The sequence below is a fragment of the Vigna unguiculata genome, chromosome 11 (genome assembly GCF_037176805.1).
Source record: "Vigna unguiculata cultivar grain cowpea cultivar isolate G323 ecotype 2 chromosome 11, ASM3717680v1, whole genome shotgun sequence".
Classification (NCBI taxonomy): domain Eukaryota; kingdom Viridiplantae; phylum Streptophyta; class Magnoliopsida; order Fabales; family Fabaceae; genus Vigna; species Vigna unguiculata.
The window spans coordinates 4444483-4465488 of NC_140802.1; the positions used below are offsets into that span (position 1 = coordinate 4444483).

At 29.9% G+C, this 21006-nt stretch overlaps 1 protein-coding gene and 1 non-coding gene across 2 annotated transcripts; one reads left to right on the plus strand and one right to left on the minus strand.

The window, feature by feature from the left end:
• Window positions 1-11081: 11081 nt before the first annotated feature.
• Window positions 11082-14215, minus strand: SUN1 (SAD1/UNC-84 domain protein 1). The gene is made up of 2 exons (XM_028054982.2): window positions 12898-14215; window positions 11082-11605 (listed from the first exon to the last, which is right to left on the minus strand). The coding sequence occupies exons 1-2, from the start codon at window positions 13984-13986 to the stop codon at window positions 11300-11302; spliced, it is 1395 nt and encodes a 464-aa protein (XP_027910783.2). The 5' UTR covers window positions 13987-14215; the 3' UTR covers window positions 11082-11299.
• A 4307-nt stretch (window positions 14216-18522) lies between these two features.
• On the plus strand, window positions 18523-18606 carry TRNAL-CAA (transfer RNA leucine (anticodon CAA)). Its single transcript has one exon. It is a non-coding gene; the product is annotated as a tRNA-Leu (tRNA).
• The last annotated feature ends 2400 nt before the right edge of the window (window positions 18607-21006 follow it).

The window sequence follows — 21006 nt, forward strand, 5'->3', positions numbered from 1 at the left end:
CAAATTAGATCAATTATTAATTAAAAAAATCAGAGAGGGATAAATATTTAAAATAAAGAATGAGAAATATTTATATGGGTTTACTATATATTACTCGGGAATTATATATAGTCTTCAATCAACCTAAATGATAGTTATTTTCGTAATTATTGTGTTCACACAAAGTTGTTAGGGGAAAAAATGTTAATGCTCACATACACTAAAATACTAAACATCAACAAACTTATTTATCCAAAAAGAAAAGAACCTAAGACACCGAAAAACAACAATGATTAATAGTACAAGTAAAAAGGAATACAATGAAAGTAATGAAAGTAAGTACAATGAGTGAGAATCAACGAAACAAGTACAAGATACTCATCTGTGAAAAGATAGAGTACATCTTCTTCTTCCATGTACTTTATTTGACAAAGAAATTTTAATAAAACAAATAAGAAGGAAATTGAAAATAACCCTATGTACTTGTTTATTTCATAAGGGGAAAAGAAAGACAACTTTGTGCACACATCATAATTAGTCTACCTAAGAATACCAATGCACGATTAAATAGATGGACACACTAATACAAGATAAGAATTTACCTTAATGCAAAAGCACATTGATGGAGCATAATTAAACATTGGTGATGCCAAAGAGAAAAAGGACGAAAATTAGGGCAACTTCTTGATTAAACTCTTAATGTACTTTGGTCAAATAGCAAAAGTGTAGGACTTGGACAAGGAACAAGAAAAGCTAGAGGGGTGTAGGAGAATACCTAAGGAGGTTTTTTGCTATATTTTTGTATATATCTTGTTCATAGATTAGAGTATCTCAAATACTTTAATATAAATCTTTATTATAAAAAAGACAAACGCTTTAAAATATAAATAAATAAAATTTGTTTAATTATATAAAGTATCAGTTACATGGTGGTTTCAAATATTTTATTAGTTATTGTTGATTGAATAAATTCAAATCATTAAAACTTGATAAAGTTATTTCATTAATAACTACTTAAATGTAATATAACTAAAAAAACATTCAGATCACATGTAACAGTGAAGATTTGAATTTATAATTAATACCGTAGTTGACATATTATAACTTTACTATTTTTTTCGTCTTTTATATTAGCATTGCTTTGTGAATATCATGATTTCTACAATTTCTATCAAAAGATATTGTGGAATAAATTTATAGCCATTTTTTTGTATTTAAATTGTTGACAAGTAAACTTTAAACTTAATTCAACCCTAAAATTAGTTTATAAAAAGAAGTTTGCATCTACTTATATACTGTAAAATCATTCTATCTCTAATTGATGTGAGATCTCCAACACACCCTCTCACGTCAAGACATACATTTCAAACGTGGAACTAGACTGTAATGAGTGATTCGATAGCGACCTGATTGCGGGTGGAACAATATATCCAACAAACAACAAATCTCGCTGGGATAAACTTTAACCCATGACTCTTACAATGTTAAGAAGTGGACTTTAAGTCTAATTTAACCCTACAAATTTGACTTATAAAGCCTTTAGCTGCCAAATACGTTTTTGTGTGTTCCTAGGTTCATCCTTAATATCACAGAAATCAAATAAAAGAGTATTGTTTCTCGTTCGTCCACAAAAGCAGAATATCATTACTGCTTGTGAAATTCAATGGTTACAATATCTTCTCCACGATCTCCAGGTTCAAGCCAATACCATTGTTGTCTTGTGACAATAAGTCAACACGTCACATAGTCCATAACCCAAGTTTTCACGAGCGCACAAAGCATATCGAGATTGATTGTCATGTGGGACAGAAGATACAAGAAAAATCTCTTGATCCAATTACCCATTTGATCAAAAGAACAACTTGCTGATATTTTCATTAAAGATCTTTATCGTCTTCAATTCAAATCAATAATCTCCAAGCTTTGATCGATGAACATGCATCATCCAACTTGAGGACAAACTATTAGGTTCATTTATTCAGTTATATGTTTTGATTACTTGCTTTCAATAGTAATCTCTATTTTGTTTTTCAATAGTAATCTCTATTTTGTTTTAGGGTTTTGGAATTCTATTTAAGATAGACATTCCCCTCTTATGATTGTTTATAATATAAAAATAAATCAATAACAATCGGTACCTTTAAAAAAACACCATACAAACCAATTTTATAAGATTAAATTAGACTTAAAATTTAATACTTTTAACATATATATATTTTTGTTATTAATCAAGTTGGTACAATTATTACATTATTAACCTAACTTTTTATTTCACTTTCCTTTGTCTTATTATTTGTGCTTCCTGACAGATGTTGAAGTGTAGAAGGTGGAAAAAATAAAAGTAATTAAGTTTACGTAATAGCAAGAATCATTCTTTTAACTCTCAACAATCATGAGAATAGAAAAATGCATTAGTCTTCAAGGAAGAGAAATGGATATTTCTTAAGAAACTTTCATGACAACCTTTGTAAAAAGTAATCATGGTTCCTAAGGAAATAATCAAGAGCAGCATCATGCATATGGATTGAGAGATGTCTATTGGAATATTTATGAATAAGATTGTTTTGAATTATGTTTAAGACAACTAATTCGTATTTATTAAGGAAGGTAATTAACTAATATAGTTAATAATATCAATTTGTATATAATTTATAATGTTTTCAAAATTATCCTTATATAATAAAGAAAGAACGAGGCCATTCATGACTTTTATCTATGAAATAAAAGAAGAATATTTTGATGAAATACAGTGTCTTATTATTATATATGGAGGAAAAGTATGGCACATAGTTTCAATTTGATTAATATTAGAAAACACGTAGTTTCACGAATTTTGAAGAGAAATGGTCCATTGAGAAATAAATAAGGTACATGGGAAAAGAGTGGAAAAGTGGTCCTCAAATCTAATTCCATGAATGAAGATTGCCCTTAAGCAAAATGTTAAAAAAAGCTCAAAACCCTAGAAAAGCAAAGAGCCTCTTCCAAATTAATGGATGACTCAACACAGTCAAGGTCAAACGGGTCTCCACATGATGGGGGCCACTTTCAAAGTTGATAAATCAATGTTGCTGCTTATCAAATCTTTTTTTTTTTACAAATTCAAATCTTAATCTCACAAAATAAAAGATTCCTTAAGAAATTAATATCTTTCACACATAAAAAAATTAAGAAAAACTTCTCATATGTTTAGGAGACACGGTTGATTATGATAAAATTTGATTATCTATAACAATATATAAAGAAATTCTTTCTTTTGTGTTCATATTTTAAAATATCAATTTTACTCTTTAAAATATAATTATTTATTAATTGTTTGAAAATTGACTATTACTTTTAAAGTTTTTTATGAAATCGTCTATCGTTGTTTCTTTTTCTTTTCTATTTATCAACAATTATTCTCTTATCTTTTCTGATATATTTCACTTTTTTCTTAATAAATATAATTTTATTTTATATATTAACTTAATAAGATTACATTATCATCATTTACTAATATAATATCACGCATATTTAAAAAATGTGTAAACACAGGCGCAATAGTGCGTATATGTTTACGCTAGTAATAATAAACACTTTTCAAATTTGTAATATGCATGGACTTAATGCATAATTTTTTGAATTATATATATATATATATATATATATATATATATATATATATATATTAAAGACAATGAATAAATACAATGAAATTATTTTCATTACTAATATAACTTTAGGGTTTTAATGGTGATCACAAGAAGTCATGTAGTAACAATGCTAAAAAATGAGTTAAAAGGACATACTATGATATAGATGAATTATACTATTCATCCACCATTAGAGAGAGAGAGAGAGAGAGAGAGAGAGAGAGAGAGAGAGAGAGTGAAAAGTGAGGGTAGTTATAAAGGTGGTGAAGTAGAGTAGTATGGTCCCGAAAGATGATTATGGTGATGATATATAAAGTATTGATCCATGCATGCTCTTTTAGCAAAGTGTCTCTAACTTTTGTGGTACTACGCCACTCTGCAAAGAGACGAAGCCAGCTTAGAATAACACAAATATGGCGGCAGTTTTGTTCATTGAAAAAGCACATCATTCTCCCCAAAATAGAGGGTTACCATTTGCTTTTCAAGTGGCACAGTGGGGCCACTTCACCACCATTTCACAGACACACTCCTTGGTATTCCTCTTTTCATGCTCAAACACCTCATATCAAGATCTTCTTCACATCCAAGGATTTCATCACTTTCATCTTTCTTCTTCCAATTATTTTACAATTCTAACTAATGTCTTATGAGTATTTGTTCCTTTTTCAGTGTTTCTTCACATAGAGTGTTTTCGTTTATTTATCAGAAGTAATTTTGTCTATTTTACTGTATTATTTAAGAACTAATAATTATTTGGTATTTTGGAAGTTCTATATTATTAGAGATAAGATAAATCAAAAGTATACAAACTTCACTTTACAAATAAGTTAATTTTGTGGGGTTAAGTTAGATTTAGAGTTCACTTCTTAAAATGTTATCAGATCATGAGTTATAGTCTATTCTAGTAAAATTTAATACTTGTTAGGTTTATTATTTCACATGTTATCGAACTTATTTCACATGTTATTGAGTTGTTATCGAACTCATTAATGTTTAGTCTTAAGCTTGATACGTATGTAACTTCAGTGTGAATAGGTGTGTTGCAAGTCACACATTTACTAAAGATAAAGTCAATTTAAAGTATATATGTAAGTCTAGAATTGAGTTAGACTTAAAATCTATTTCTTAACAAATATATATAAAAAAACTTTATGTATATAATAGACAGATGAAGTAAAGAAAATAAAACTTGTGATTTCATTCACAAATATTTTGAAAAATCAATCAATACTTCTATAATACTTTTTATAGGTTAAATATGTTTTTTAAGTTTCTTTTTTAAATTACTTTTATTCCTACTATTTTTTTAATTTTATCCCTATAATATAAAATATGAAATAATTTATTTAAATTCATATAAAATGTGCATATCTTGAATTATGATTTTCTTGTATACAATTATATTTTTATCTTAATTCTTGATAACTTTTCTTTCTAATATTTGTATTTTTGTCACAGTTGTATTTGATGCATTAGCAAACAATATTTTCAGTAATGTGTATCAAGTTTTATCATCATCATCATCATCAATATCAATCATCAAACAGTACCAGTATCATGAAGAATTAATAGAATTACTTAAAATAGTAACTAATTAATACATTTGGTGAGAAAAATCTTAAAACATTAGAGTTCATGCATAAACTTGATGATAGAATATTTAGTATTGTAAATTTATCAAACACAAATATATTTAATATTCTTAAAATTAAAAACTACCTAGATGGCATCGACAGTGACCCAAATTGAGACAAGTTGTGTCTGTTTTCCCTTCTCATCCGGATCATGCTATGGAGATTAACAAAAACCTAGAACACATTAACAGTAACAGTGGCATATGTTTCAGCATGTTATAAATCTATTATCATATATTTTATGCCAAGTGTGTGGTTGGTGTGTGGCACTATATGAACTCCTACTTTACTACATTCCAATTAATATCACTGTTTTCATCCATCATCATACCATCATACACGCAAAATTAACAATAAAATAAAGCAAACCTATTTGATTCATGATGTCATCTCATTCATTATTCAAACACAATTCTAAATTGGAATATCAAGTTGTCATTTGTCAAAATATGATGTAACCTACTTTTCAATGCTATTTATACAGTAAAATAAAACTTAAACAAGTTTTGAAGCATCAAAAAGTTATTTCAAATGAGTTCCAATGAAAAGTTGTTCGTACTTTTAAGTATTATTATTCAATAACTTTTTAATCCAAGGTTTTTGTTAACTAATTAATTTTTGTATTAACATTTTGACATGGTCTTTAGCATCACTAACATTAAATAGACAATTTATGTCTGCGATTTTACGTCTGACCAACCAGAATTAAACATAAAAAATGATTGGTGGCAAACTTGTAAATAAATTATCAATTTTTACGTCTGATGCGCTATAGTCAGATGTAACGTCTGATTTCTCATGTCAGACATAAATTTACATCTGACGGGACTTGTCAGACGTAAATTTACCTCTGATTAGTGCCAGTCAGACGTAAATTTACATTTGACTACAGCGCGTCAGACATAAAAATTGAAACTTAAATCCCTAATCTTCTTCTCCGCAGCATCGCGACTACGCAAGATGAGAACGCTTTTCAAACTGCATCGGTGGAGATTAATTGTTGAAAGGTTAGTTTCTCTCTTGATTCTTCCTCTCTTAATTCCGTTTTGGTGCACCCCATTCTTGAAAATCCTAATTTTCCGCAAATTTTGGTGGAGGCAGCGGCAACAGGAATTGCACGACGGAGGGACTGTAGTGGTGACGGTCGAGGTGCGGTGGTGGCTGTTTGGTTGAAGTGCCGCGGCAGAGAACTCTACAGCGGCGACAACAGCGACGAGGGACTGTGAATTTATGTTTGTTCTCTTGGGTCAAACGTAAATTTACGTCCGATTTGTAGTCAGACGTAAATTTACGACTAGCGTTACTACATCTGACCTATACCAGACGAGAAAAGTCAAAAACGCCAAACGTAAAAAATCTTTTTTTTCTATTAGTGCATGTTAATATGGCATGACACCAACATTGATTAAGCAATGTAGTAGATATATCAACACATTAAGGGAAAGATAAAAAAAATTATCTCAAAAAAAGTAATATATATATATATATATATATATATATATATATATATATATATATAATATTCATAAGCATAACATTTTTTATTAGATACATTTCTCAAATTTTATACGGTTTAAAAACAATTTAATCCATAAAATAATTAATATACTTCTTTTCGATTTAAACATTTTTTTTATATCTGATAAACAAATTACATAATTTATTTCTAGTGGTTAATATTTGTTTTATTTTTGACCCTCATTAAATAATAAACAATTCGTGTTAACTATGAACATGAGTTGGTCATTTTTTACAAGTAACAATAAATAATATGATCAAGATAAAAATAAAAAAATTTATACAAGTCAGAAATTGTTTTGTTAAAAAATAAAAGAATTTTTTTTATCAAAAACTTGTTTAAGTTGAGTAATTGTATGTGTTTTGGAAGTGAAAAAATAATTGGAAAAAATAATAAATTTAAATATAATTTCCCTTTATTTTTGTCCTGAGTTTTGTCTCAATATTCATATATATTTAAAAACAGCTAGCCTAGGTTTTCAGCCACAGAATAAAAAGGTCTCAATTATATAACTATGATGATAGTTCCATAAATGGTCCCAAAATATGAAATAGACATTCCTGAATAAGACTACACGTGATCACCATATATATTTTCAATCAATGAAAGAACAAAAGAGAACTAACTGAAACTAATGGGAGGGTAATGCATAGAATATATATATATATATATATATATATATATATATATATATATATATATATATATATATATATATATATATATATATATATATATATATATATATATATATATATATATATATATATATATATTTCTCTTGGATATTAAATCTTTTCTTTTTAGGAACAAACTAACCACTTTGGTCTAAATCCTGCTCGATCCAAATTCTGCTTGGCCGAAATCCTGTTCAGATTCTTTGCTCGTCACCTCGACCCATGACTGAAACTCGTCATTTTATGATAAATATTTATCGGTCGGAATCGAAATGAGTATGTTAAGATCGGTCATTCCCCGGACAGTATATATATATATATATATATATATATATATATATATATATATATATATATATATAAATGCAGGAACAATTTGAATTACTAGATTCTTTTAGGTGTTGTTAAAATTTTGTTGACTTGTAATTTGCTTATTAGAGTTATGAAATCTTTTGACTAGTTTATCAATGGAGAAATCTGTGTGCCACAACAAACTACGTTAATTACTATAGTTCAAGGGTTACTGTAATTGAAGAGTTTGAATTTATAATTGTTCTAACAAAGTTACTATGTGTTACAGTGTTTGAAAGCTGTTGACCTCTATAATAATGATTTCAAAATTCTATTTACAAACTTTAATATAATTATTCTCTATAAGGATGATGATTTTGCAAAGTAATAGCGTTTTATTTGATTTAAGGATCGAATGAGAAAGAAAGCAAGATAACATTGTTTTGTTTGAATTAAAGATTGAAGAAAGAAAGAAAAGAACAAGAGAAAGAAAATGAAAACTGTGAATATTGAGATCAAAATAAATGAAATAAAAATTATGAGAAGTAATGGAATTTGTTTTTGAATTATTTGATTAATGTAGTAAAATAATATTTATTTTATATTAATATATTCAAAATATATTTTTTAAATATTATAATATAAAAAAGTTTTTAAAATAATTTTATTTGATATTATTGATTTTTTTATTATTTCATATTAAAGTTTAATTTATTATTATAATAAGATAAAAACGAAAAGAGAAAAATAAAAAATCCATAATCGATTATGAGTACTCCATAATTAATCATGTTTGTCTAAAATATGCATGTTATTATCTTATTATATTTTTTGTCAACAATATAAAATATAGGATTAAATATATTTTTGATCCCTTAATTTTTTGAGTAAAAATTGAAATTTTCTTATCGAAACTTTGATCTAATTTAGTCTCTCGACTTTAGAATTTTGCAAATTTAATCATTTTAACCCGATTTTATTAAGTTGATTTGATGTTTTAAACGTGTTGCATGATAATTTCTTAGTTAACATCAAAGCTGAAATGTGTCAAACATTGTAAAAAACTCAAATGTTATTTATAATGAAACACGTTTGAAATGTCAAATAAAGTTAATACAAATTGGTTAAAATAACTAAATTCACACAATTCTAAAATTGAGAGACTAAATTGGACAGAAATTTCAAAGAATAACTAATTTCAATTTTCACCGAAGAGAAACTCATATTTAATCCTAAAATATATATCCAAAAATATCTACAAAAGCTATCTTTTATTTTATTATTATTATTATTATTATTATTATTATTATTATTATTATTATTATTATTATTATTATTATTATTATTATTATTATTATTATTATTATTATTATTATTATTATTCAGAAGCAAATTAAAAATAATGGGTACCTAAAACATTCCTATGTTGCTTTTTATTTTATTTTTTATCTTTCTTAAAGCACTTGTCTTTCCACTTCTTTCTCTACGTTACCACACAATTATAGATGGGTGAAGAGTTTTGACAATAAAATAATTAGTTATTAGGTAAAGAAATCGTTAATATTGTAATGAATCATATATTAAATTTTCTGAGAACGAGTACAATTTTAACCAATAACAAATAACTAAAAGCAAGCGTTTCAAAGAAACCAAAAACGATTCACACAACACAATGCATGAAAACCCAGAAACAACAAACATATACTGTCTTTGTTATTTTGTAGCCAAATAACGAATACGAAAAATAACAATAACAAAAACACTTCTTACACCAATTTAATTGTTTTAAAATTTCTTTTCGAAATCGATTAAACAACAATAATCAATTTAAAAAGACTCTTCAAGTAACACAAGGGTTTGAGTATTTTGAACGAAAACATGACTGAAAGAATGTGGTAATTAGATTTCTTAGCGATTATAAAAATAATAAAATTATTTTGATTGGCCAAGTTAGACTTATAAAATTAAATATATGTTTACGGATCTATTGGGAACCAAATGCAAGATGTATCACGCATAAACCTGGAAAATCAAATAGAAAATGGCAAAACAAGAAAGGAGATTAAGAATAAACATCATATTCAATTCAAAGCCCTAACTGAAAAATAAGAACAATTTTTAAAAAAAAAGTAATTCTGATACAAATTAAATACTTTAGAATTTTTAAGATCTTTATTTGTAATTAAATTTTTTTATAATACTAAATTTATATATTTATAATTAATAATTTTAGATGTTAAAATATTATTTGTATTTTTAATATAGAGGATTTTGTTAAATTAATAAGAATATTGCAAAAAATTATCAAGTAATAGAAAAGAAATTCAATAAAGTAATTGATGCTTTACTTTTATTTTTTTAACTTTTAAGATGTTTAACACTATTTTTTTTATATTAATTTAAATTGTTTAATATTTAATTATATTTTAATTTTTAACAACATTAAAATATAATTATTTTATTTTTTAATTGTTTTTAACACTAAATAAAATATTAAACACAGTTAGTTATACAATATTTAAAAGCATTTTTGTCTTTTAAACAAAATGAAACTACATTAATAATTATTAGATCAGATTTTATTTATTATCATAATTAATTATAAAATTTTATAAAATTTAATATATATTAATTATCTTTAAACAATTATAAGTTTTTATAAAATTTAATATATATTAATTATAGTTAAACAGTTATAAATTTTTATAAAATTTAATATATATTAATTATCAGTGTGGTTAACAAGACTCATATACATATAGTAATACTTGCTCTGAGAGAGATAATATTATGCTTATAATGATGATAAAATATGAAGACAATAGTAAAAGTGATAAGGCCAGTTTTAATAATTAGAGTGCAGGAACCATAAAGTCCATGATATTTGAGTGATGCATATATATATATATATATATATATATATATATATATATATATATCTGTGTGTGTGTGTGTACAATTAATTTTGAAGCAAAAGTAGCTAAGCATAAATTATTATAGACAACAATTAATATATGATTAATGATGTTATGAAATTATGACATGTCTAATTATGATTAGCTTTGTCTATAGGATAAACGAAGATTATCAGTCTTCAAGGATCAGTACCAAGTTCAGACTCCTCCCTTCGCATGAAAATCAACCACAATTTTTAAAATGCAAGAGCTTTCGAAAATAATATTTATGATTGGATAAAAGTTATAATCAGATTAAATAAAAAAGAGAGTAACAAAAATATATATATATATATATATGAAGAATCAGAAAAACTTGTACATTCAAAAGAAGGAGGGTAAAATAATGAAAACAAAAATTGAAGTAAAGTATCTAAACAAGAGAAAACCAGAATGAATTGCAAGAAAAAAAATTGCTTTGCAAGAAGCAAGATCTACCAATTGCCTATATCAGAATCATACAGTAGATACAATATCCATTTGAGGCAGCAATAACAAGTTAAAAATGACTGCATCTAGCAATTAAGGAGTCCACAACTATTCTACATCTAAACAAAATACAGTGAACAATTACATAGAAACTGACAAAACTCAAAGCAAAACACTGGCATACACATTATGACTCCACTGCCATCATAGAAACCGAGTCAGGTTCGTGACCATGAACTCTAAACCGATATATACATGTGTGTGAAGGGCTTCCATGGTTGGATGTAAAATCGAGCCTTACCGTGTTGATGAGACCAAAAGCACCTGAATTCAACACGTTGAATGTTTGAGCATTGCTCTTCTCAAGGTCATACGTGAATTCTGATAGAAGATACATCTTTTCAATGTCAACTGCAGAATCACCATTAACGCCCTGCAGCCAACCTGAGACCCTACAGTCTTTAGGGGCACTTGATCTGTCATATGCAACGCTCTGTTTGACATAAAAATTATCAGTACTAAAAAAATGGATTCAGTGTAGCAGTGGCATGAAGATAAAGTATGTATGGATATACAAGAACATCCATCATAAGCAAAATAACAAATAGAACTTGGGAAGAAATGAATAGTTTAAATTATCAACAACGGAGAATTTCTAAAAAGTAATATCATTCTCTTCGATGTCCACCACAAGCAACAAAAGGACCATTTACTAATTCTTTTACTTCTTGTTTTAACTTTTTAGTTACAAAAATACCACCTTTTATCAATCTATTTTCTGCTTCTAAATATTTGTACAGGAAACATTGAAATCCATTTATTTGTTTTCTTTATACAAATATTTAAGAAAACAGGAAATAGATTGAAAACAAAATGACATTTATATAACTAAAAAGTGAAAACAGAAACTGAAAACAGGAAATAAAGTTCCAAGTAAACCATCACCTAAGTTTCTCAACTTTATTAGTGCTATTGTATTCAATTTTGGACCTATCAATTACAATAGCATCTAATAATCAATCTTAAAACACTGATTTGGGCCACAATTTATAGGAGATTGTTTGATCTGATGTAATCCTCTAAGAAAATGAATCAACATCAGAAATTTCTTAGATATAGACAAGAAAAAGTAATTTAAATAAATGTAGGATATACCCATGTAAAAAGACAATATACATACACATGTTTACAGTCCCATTAAAAGTATTCCAATCAGAAATTTATACTCTTTAAAGAGAGTAGCAAACTAAATACTATCAGATCAGAAATTAGATGCAACAAAAATTATGCAGCTTAAATCATGACAGTAACCCCTTCACCCCAATGACATACACAATAAGCTTCATACTTTCATGAATAAAAAATGCCCCATTAATTGTTTCTCGTGTTTGATTTCAAAATATAGAATACGAACTCCTAACAGCTAATAATCTCCCAAGTCATAATCCTTCACGTTTAGCATCACTAGCATAAGCACAACGAGAGAAAAAAAACTGTATCTTTTACAAAAATGTCACCCAGAGGGAAAAACTTATCGATAAAATAGTTACATCCATGTGATGTATTAAAGGATTAATAAACCTAATGCATGGCACATCATCCAATAGCCAACTCATAAACCGAGTTTGCCACAAACAGAAAGAGGGCAAAGTACATAAACATGGATATTCATAATATATTTGCACACATAAATTTCGATACCAAACATCTCATCTATTCTATTTACATAAATTTAAGGAACAGAAAAAAAAAAAGCACGGTAGATTTAGAACGAAAATATATCACCTTTGCTACATGTTCCAAGGTTACAGCCTCAGGAATGATGGCAGTGCGCAGCCTAATTTGAACAAACCCTTTACTATCCTTCAAGGGGAAACACTGCCCTGGCTCGCCAAAGCTCGGTTTCAACATCTTCTCCGCACTTGGGTGGACACCATTTCTGACAGACTTGAACCAATTTCCCTTCCCCATATGATACACCTCCGAATGCTTCACCACCGCACCGCCGCCGGTGGCTAGGGCATAATCCAATCTCCCAAGCCCATCAGCAGCATGTTTCTCAATCTCCTTCTCAATCACTCCTCTTGCAAAATCTCTTATTTCATCCAAACCACCACCCTCGAACCCATCCCCCTTCACACTCCTCAGTTCCTCGACAAATTTCTCAAACTCTTCCTTTGACAACCAATCCTCCCCTTTTAACTCACTCAAATACCTCTCCAATTCCTCACTCCTTGCCTCCAATTTCTTCAACCCACTTTCAAAAATCACCCCTTTCTCCTCAATTTTCTCATTCAACTCCTTTCTTAACCCTCTAACCTCATCTTCAATCTTCTTATCCACCACATCAACTTGCACCTGAATCATCTTAGCTGTCTTCTTCAACAGTCCCTCCACATCCGAAATCCTTCCCTCGAATTCCGACAACCCAGCGTACCCTCCGACATCGCTGTCTCCGGATTTCAACGCCAGCCGGATCAACTGAACCAGCCCCGCAAGCACCACCAACAGCACTAAATTCTTACCGAAAATGCTCACCACCGTCATCCACCGCGGCTTCTCTCCCTTCACGGAAGACTTCCTCGCCCGCCGCGGTTGAAGCGATGCGGAGTTCCCACCTGCCCCGGCGACCTTCTTCACCGGAGCCAAATCCCGAGGGATCCGGTCAAGAACCGCCTCGCCTCGAATGGAGTGGTGGCTTAGGTCACGCCCGGCGCCGGCGGCACCTTCGCCGGAAGTCGCGACTGCGGGGGAGGCGGCGACGTCGTTGGCGAGGAGCTCGATGTTGGTGGCGGTTTTCCTCTCGGCGGCGAGCACTGGCCTCCGACGCGCCCCCGGGTTCGCCGCCGTGATGGACACCGTGGAAGCCGACATCGGAATCGTCGAAAACCCCTTCTCAATTCAAACACCGAATTTTAAAAATTTTAGAATATAAAGAAAAAAAATGAAAAAAGAAATTATGGGAAATCAATGTCGGAAACCCTAGTAACGCGTGGGGGAGAAGAAAGAACAAGAGAGTGAGAAAAAAAAAAAGAAAAAGAAGAAATGAGAAGCGAATGAGAGAGAGCGTGTTGTACAGTGTTTTTATGAGATCTGAAGAAAGGCAAAACGATGAAGAGGAAGGGATTTGAATATTTGTTAAAAGGTTTGCTTTTTAGCCCTTTTTGGAGTGTTATGAAAATTTGATTGGGAAGTGAGGGAGGAAGTTGAAGCGGGATAAGCGATTCCTGATTTTTTGGGTTTTAATTGGGCTTGTAGCTTTTTGGGCTTTAGTGGAACAATCGGATCTGGGTTTTTTTTTTCTTAACTCTACTGTTCTTCTTTTACTGCCTGCACGTCTACAATATCTTCCCGCACCCTCCAAATTTTCCTTTGAAAATAAGTTTTCAAATTCTTTGGAATAAGATTTTCAGAACACGATTTTTGGCATATAATTTTCGAAATAAATGACATGCATTTAGGAATAGACTTTTCGAAATAAGATTTCTTCAACAAAATTTTTATACACATTGTTGAGGGTATCGAGAAGTAGAAAGAAATTATTCAAGATATTGAAAGATGTTATGAGATTAAAGGCTACTGAAGTAAGTTAAATACAATCCATCGTAGCCAAGCCTTATGTCATTCAATCGATTGAAAGTCAAGCCTTATGAAGAACGAATAACAAAGGACCATAGTACATCATATTGTACATGGACGGTGTTAGTGAAGGACAATAGTGTCTTTAGGAATTATGAGGAATTTGTTTTGCGTTATCCAAACTTCATTACTTGTAAACTATAAAGGATTATATTCTACAAAGATGGGGTAAGTGAAAGCCAATTTAATCAAGTGTTTCTTTATGAGATGGATGCTATAAGACGGGCACGTTACGCATAAAGAATCAGTTATTTGCTCTCACTGTTAGAACATTGATTGAGGAAGAAAGAAAATAAAATAACAACTATTGATCGAAATCAGGAGCAAGTTGAGGAGAAGGACAAAACAACAATTGCTATGGAAACTTAGTGGATATCAACTGCTTAAGCCTTGTTGACTCAAAATCTGCTAAGGGTGATTTTAAGTCACTTATATGTAACTTGTTCAAATTTGAATTCAAATATTGTAACTGTCGAGGGAGGGTTGGAAAATATAAATTGGTTTATTTTATATTTTACGAGGGTGACAAATTGTGAAATAATACATACATTACGAGAAACATTGCAAAAAAGAAAAATGACAAATTCAATGTTGATTGTTTTAATTTAGGTCACCGCTTCCATTACTTTCCTTGGTAGTTTACCTTTTGCTATTTATTTTAGTGCTCTTCTATCAACACACTTACCACCACTTTGTGTTTTTACCACCTTTACATCAGGGTTCTATCCAAAAACCAATAGAAACACAACATAAACTTGTTATGCACAAGATTCTCATTAAAATCCATGTAAACGTTATAATACCTCAATTAAATTGAAAAAACAAGTGTTTGTTGACCTTGTAGAAAAATAACTCATATTGAGTCATTTTAGTGGTGAACTACAGTTGAAAATCAATCAAGACTAAATCTTCGAGAAACAAACATATAATGTTTTCTGTAAAAAATTTTCTATAACACCATTGTTAGATATGTATAAGCCATGAGAAAGAAAAATATCCATAAATATCCACAAAAGGCGTTTGATAAAGAGCAACTCAATGAGAGCTTTCATATTGATCTATTAGAAACTTTCTAATATATAGAATACAATATCTCATTATATAAGGGAAAAAATATAGCCTAATATGTCATATAGAATATTTGATAATAATAATAATAATAAAAAAAAGGGGGAATAAAATATATGATATTGAAAAGGTCGAGAATGTTGAGAAAATTTTTCTATAACACCATAACACCACTTGTTAGATATGTATAAGCCATGAGAAAGAAAAATATCCACAAATACCCACAAGAGGTGTTTGATAAAGAGCAACTCAATGAAAGCTTTCATATTTATCTATTAGAAACTTTCCAATATATAGAATACAATATCTCATGATATAAGGGAAAAAATAAAGCCTAATATATCATCATAATATAGAATATTTGATAATAATAATAAAGGGGAATAAAATATATGATATTGAAAAGGTCGAGAACGTTGAGAAGGACTAGAAAGTCAGAACCGTGAAAAAGTCGACACCGTGAGAAGGAGAAAATGCAAAAAATGATTAGCTATAATACAATGTTAAGAAGTGGACTTTAAGCCTAACTTAACCCCACAAAATTGACTTGTAAGGTAAGGTTTGCACCCTCACCTATATACTATGAAATTACCTTATCTCCAGTCGATGTAGAACTTTCAACATACCCCCTCACGCCGAGGTATATACATACCATGTGTGGGACTACAAATGGGTGGTCCGATAACGGTCTGATAGTGGGTGAAACAATATGTCCAAGAAATCTCGTTGGAATAGACTTTTAACTATGGCTCTAATACCATGTTAGATATGTATAAATCTAACTTAATCCCACAAAACCGACTTGTAAGGTGAGGTTTGCACCCCATTTATATATTATGAAATTTCTTTTATCTCTAGTTGATATGAAACTACCAACACACCCCTTTCACACCGAGGTATATATATCTCGTGCGTGAGACTAGAAATGGGTGATCCAATAGTGGATGAAACAATATGTTTGAGAAATCTCATTGAGAGAAGCTTTTAACCATGACTTTAATACCATGTTAGATATGTATAAGCTATAAGAAGAAGAAATATTCTTAATTACAGATATCTTTATCAACCACTAAATGATATGTGTTTCGTAAAGAGTTTTTTTGAAACACATGAAATGTATTTTGGGATGATTTTTCTACAATAAGTTTTTTTCAATATTTTCTCTCTTTTTCTCCGTTTGTCGTGTTCTTCCACTCGTCTTCTTCCACTCTTCTTCTTTCTCTATAATGATGATGATGGAAGCACCGACAACAATGGTAATGATGGTGTAGTAGAGTGATGCAAGGTGTTTTAGGTTTTTTCTATTATTATGGGGATGTAATTAGTAATTGTTTGAGTGCAAGAAGTAAAAGTCGTATAGTTTTGTTTACTTCACCCATTTAATGTTAAGAGAGAGAGGATTTTTTTGGTAACCCAATTGTTTCTTTCTGCACCTCCTATGTAATAGATGAAAATGCGCTCGAGATAATATATATTATATTTATCCATACTAGTGTAAACACAGGTGTTATAGCACCTATGTGTATGCATTTTTTATATATGCATGATATTAGATTAGTAGGTGATGATATTGTAATGTTATTAAGTTAATATATAAAATAAAATTATATTTATAAAAAATAAAGTGAAATATACCAAAAAAGATGAGAGACTAAATTTTGATAAATAGGAAAAAAAAGAAGAAGCAAAGATAAACCGTTTTACAAAAAACTTCTAAAATAACGGTCAATTTTAAAAAATTTAATAAATAATAATATTTTAAAGAGTAAAACTAAAATTTTTAAATATGGACACAAAAGAGAAAATCCTATTTATATATTGTTATAAACACAAAAGAGAAAATCGTCTTTATATATTATTATAGATTTTATATATTGTTATAGATGTGATTAGTGTTCGTTTGATTTGGAAATTTTTTTAATTTATATATTCGAGAAGTATTTTTTCGGAAAATGACTTTTAAATTTTGCAATCAGAAAATAAATTACAACTAAAAGGGTAAATTAAGAATTTTTATATTTATCTGGGTGTAGAATGAAAGTATTGGTAAAACAACAAATTCCATAAAATGGACCGAAGATTTATGTTGAATGCAAATTTTTATACTTGATAGAATGTGATTCTTATTTAATAAAATATTAAGGGAAGTGAATATTTATTTTAAAATTAAAAAGAATGGAAGTGTTATTTAAAATAAGTTAAGGAGAATAAATATATTTTTTCTTAAATTTTAGTATTTACATTTTATCTTTAAATCTTTGTCTAAATATAGCAATACTCACTCAATCCAAAATGCTTAATACTTTATTTAACTACCGATGAATTATCCTAATTCAATCTTTATTAACATTAATAACAAAAAAAATTTGTAAATGTAGATGATCTAAATAAATAAACGCTTGAAAGAAGTCAAAGTTCTATAAACACAACAAATAAATATATTAGTCATAGTTTTGGATATAGTTGCGTAAATTTCCAATCATCCAAAATCTAAAACTTTGAAATTGAGTTTAAATAATTAATCAAGTGATTGATAAATCATGTCAATTAAAATATACTTGGAAACATAAAACAATGATTTCTTTAACAAATCATACGCAGACTATTTTTTATTTAAATTACAAATTTTATATTCTTTGAGTTTACAAAATATAACTGACATAAAGGTATTGTACATTTTTGCATGCTGAAAGTAACAAAATTGTCAGGATGGCCGAGTGGTCTAAGGCGCCAGACTCAAGTTCTGGTCTTCGTAAGAGGGCGTGGGTTCAAATCCCACTTCTGACATTTTCTTAATATCTAATTTTAAAATTATTAAAATATTTTTCTGTTTGCAAATGAAATGGTATTTGTATATACAAAACTAGGTCTTTGTGTATGAAAAGTTATTTAAATAAATTAAACTGTAAAGGATAATATAAATTAATTAAATTAAATTAATATAATTAGGAACATGAGGATTGGCACTTTTAAGAAGTATAACGTATTATAATGGATAAAAACTTTAAATATGATAAACTAAAAATAATGTAATATATTATAAATTGTAGTTAATGCATAATTATTGTAAATTTTTAAATATGTCATAAATAATATTGATTGTACAATTTATACTTAAATCATATTGATTAAGAAGAAGTATAAATGGAGTCTTTGTTTAGTGTTAACCATTGAAAATGCAACGTACAAAATTATTCATTGCTTAAATACAAGATGATTTTAATAAATAAAGTCTGACATGAAATAAATTATAACCTTGACATTTATTTATTGACATATCAGAATATATGATTAAAGAAATTTGTCAAAATTAATAAGTAATATTTAATTTCTTCAGATTAAAGTTGTAACGTCTCATTTAATTAATATGAGTAATTAAAGAAACGTCACGTAATTATAATATAATCATACAGTCCTGAAGTTTAAACATAACGTCGTATAGACCAAAGCACACCACGATGCCACCAAAAATAAAAGAAACATGTTAAACAGTTTACTGAAATCCTAGAAAGATATAAAAGCGGACAAGTACATGGGCTGTAGCCTTAAGGATAGCCCAAGAAGGACAAAAAGTCTGGCCTAAGAAGACTAAGCAGCGGGTTCGTCTCTCCCTACCACGGTTACCTCTCACGTTTGCTCCCATCAATAAAATTGATGATCATCGCGAAGATAGAAGAACAACATACAAAGCAACCAACAAGAAAGGGTAAGCTAGAGCCAACAACAATTTCATCATGCAATCAAATGTACCTTCATAGTCAATATACACATATACGACATACACATATCACTCAAACATGTTATGACCCTTCAATCAATACACTAAGACTCGACTCATCCGGATACATATAGCCTGGTCGGATTCAGCGGATGCTTGCACTTGTGGTGGATACCTCTGCTCACCCCCGAGCTGCTCACATACATCACACATGAAATTTCATGCCAACACCCATAACCAATTCCTCAATTCTCATAGGTTGAATCATTACCAACTCGATATTCCCAACCATGAGTAAAGTGTTTCTCCTCATACCATAACCATGCCACTAGTTTACCAACCATCAAGATCCATTGTTGCTCATGCCAAATTTGTGACTACACGCACATATATATTTGTTCAACTTTTCATGTACAACTCATATAGAAATCATGCCAAGCTCAAAATCCCCCACCAATAAACTCCTCCCAACATGCATACCCATTTCCCTCATGCCATCATATAATAGTACAATAAAGCACAGTTCAACCATCAAAAGACAAGAAAACCCCAAGTTGAGCGCATCCTCGCTCAACTCGTCGCTCAAGCTGAGGAGCCTTGCCCAGGTGAGAGTCTCTTGCTCAGGCGAGTTCTCTTCGCCTAGGCGAGAGTTCGCGAATCTGGAATAGGGGCCTCCGCACGTTCTCGCTTAGGCGAGACTCACCTCGCCTGGGCGAGACGTTCACTTGCTCGAAATTGAGCTAGCCACCTAGGCGGCCATTTGCGCGAGAAGGCCTGAGCTCACCTCTGCTCACTTCGCCTAGGTGAGATGAGCTCACTTGGGCAAGTTTAACAGTCGCCACCACTGCCATGCCTGTAACAGTCGTATTTTACACATGCCAACAACAACACCAACCATCTCATGCATTCACAGTAACATACCAATACCAAGATCATAAAAATATACCGCAAACAGCTTGCAATCACATTAAACAGATTAAACAGAGAGGTTCTAGCTTCTCGTACCTGGATAAAGCTACCTGGAAACCTCGACACCCAACTGTGGAGCACGAACAACTTCTAAGAACAGACTCCAAGCTGGAAACAATGAATAAAAGCGGGTCGTTACGAAACCCTGACAAAAGCTACGAAAATAGACCAAGGAGGGACAATTGCAAGTTGGAGAGCACTTACGTGAGCTAGGGACGACCAAGCTGAATGCGAACAGAAGGTGTCGTGAAATCCTAGTAGAGAAGGCGGTTGCAGCTCTAGGTTCTGTGAAAAGAGTGGAAAGTGAGACTTAGGGCAACGAAGTATGCTTTTATATACTGGGTCAACCCTTAGGCCCACTTACAAGGGCAACCCCCTTTAATTTAGGGAAGGCAGAAAAGAATTATTCTTAATGGGCCTTACAAAAGTCATTATCAAAATATATAGGAATTATGTGACTAATTTTACTTCATGTTAAAATCTAACATTCAATAACGCGA

Coding starts and splice junctions, on each gene's coding strand:
- SUN1 (XM_028054982.2), bottom strand. CDS start 13,986: ATGTCGGCTTCCACGGTGTCCATCACGGCGGCGAACCCGGGGGCGCGT. Junction 11,606..12,897: donor CCTTGGAACATGTAGCAAAG/GTGATATATTTT, acceptor TATGTCAAACAG/AGCGTTGCATATGACAGATC.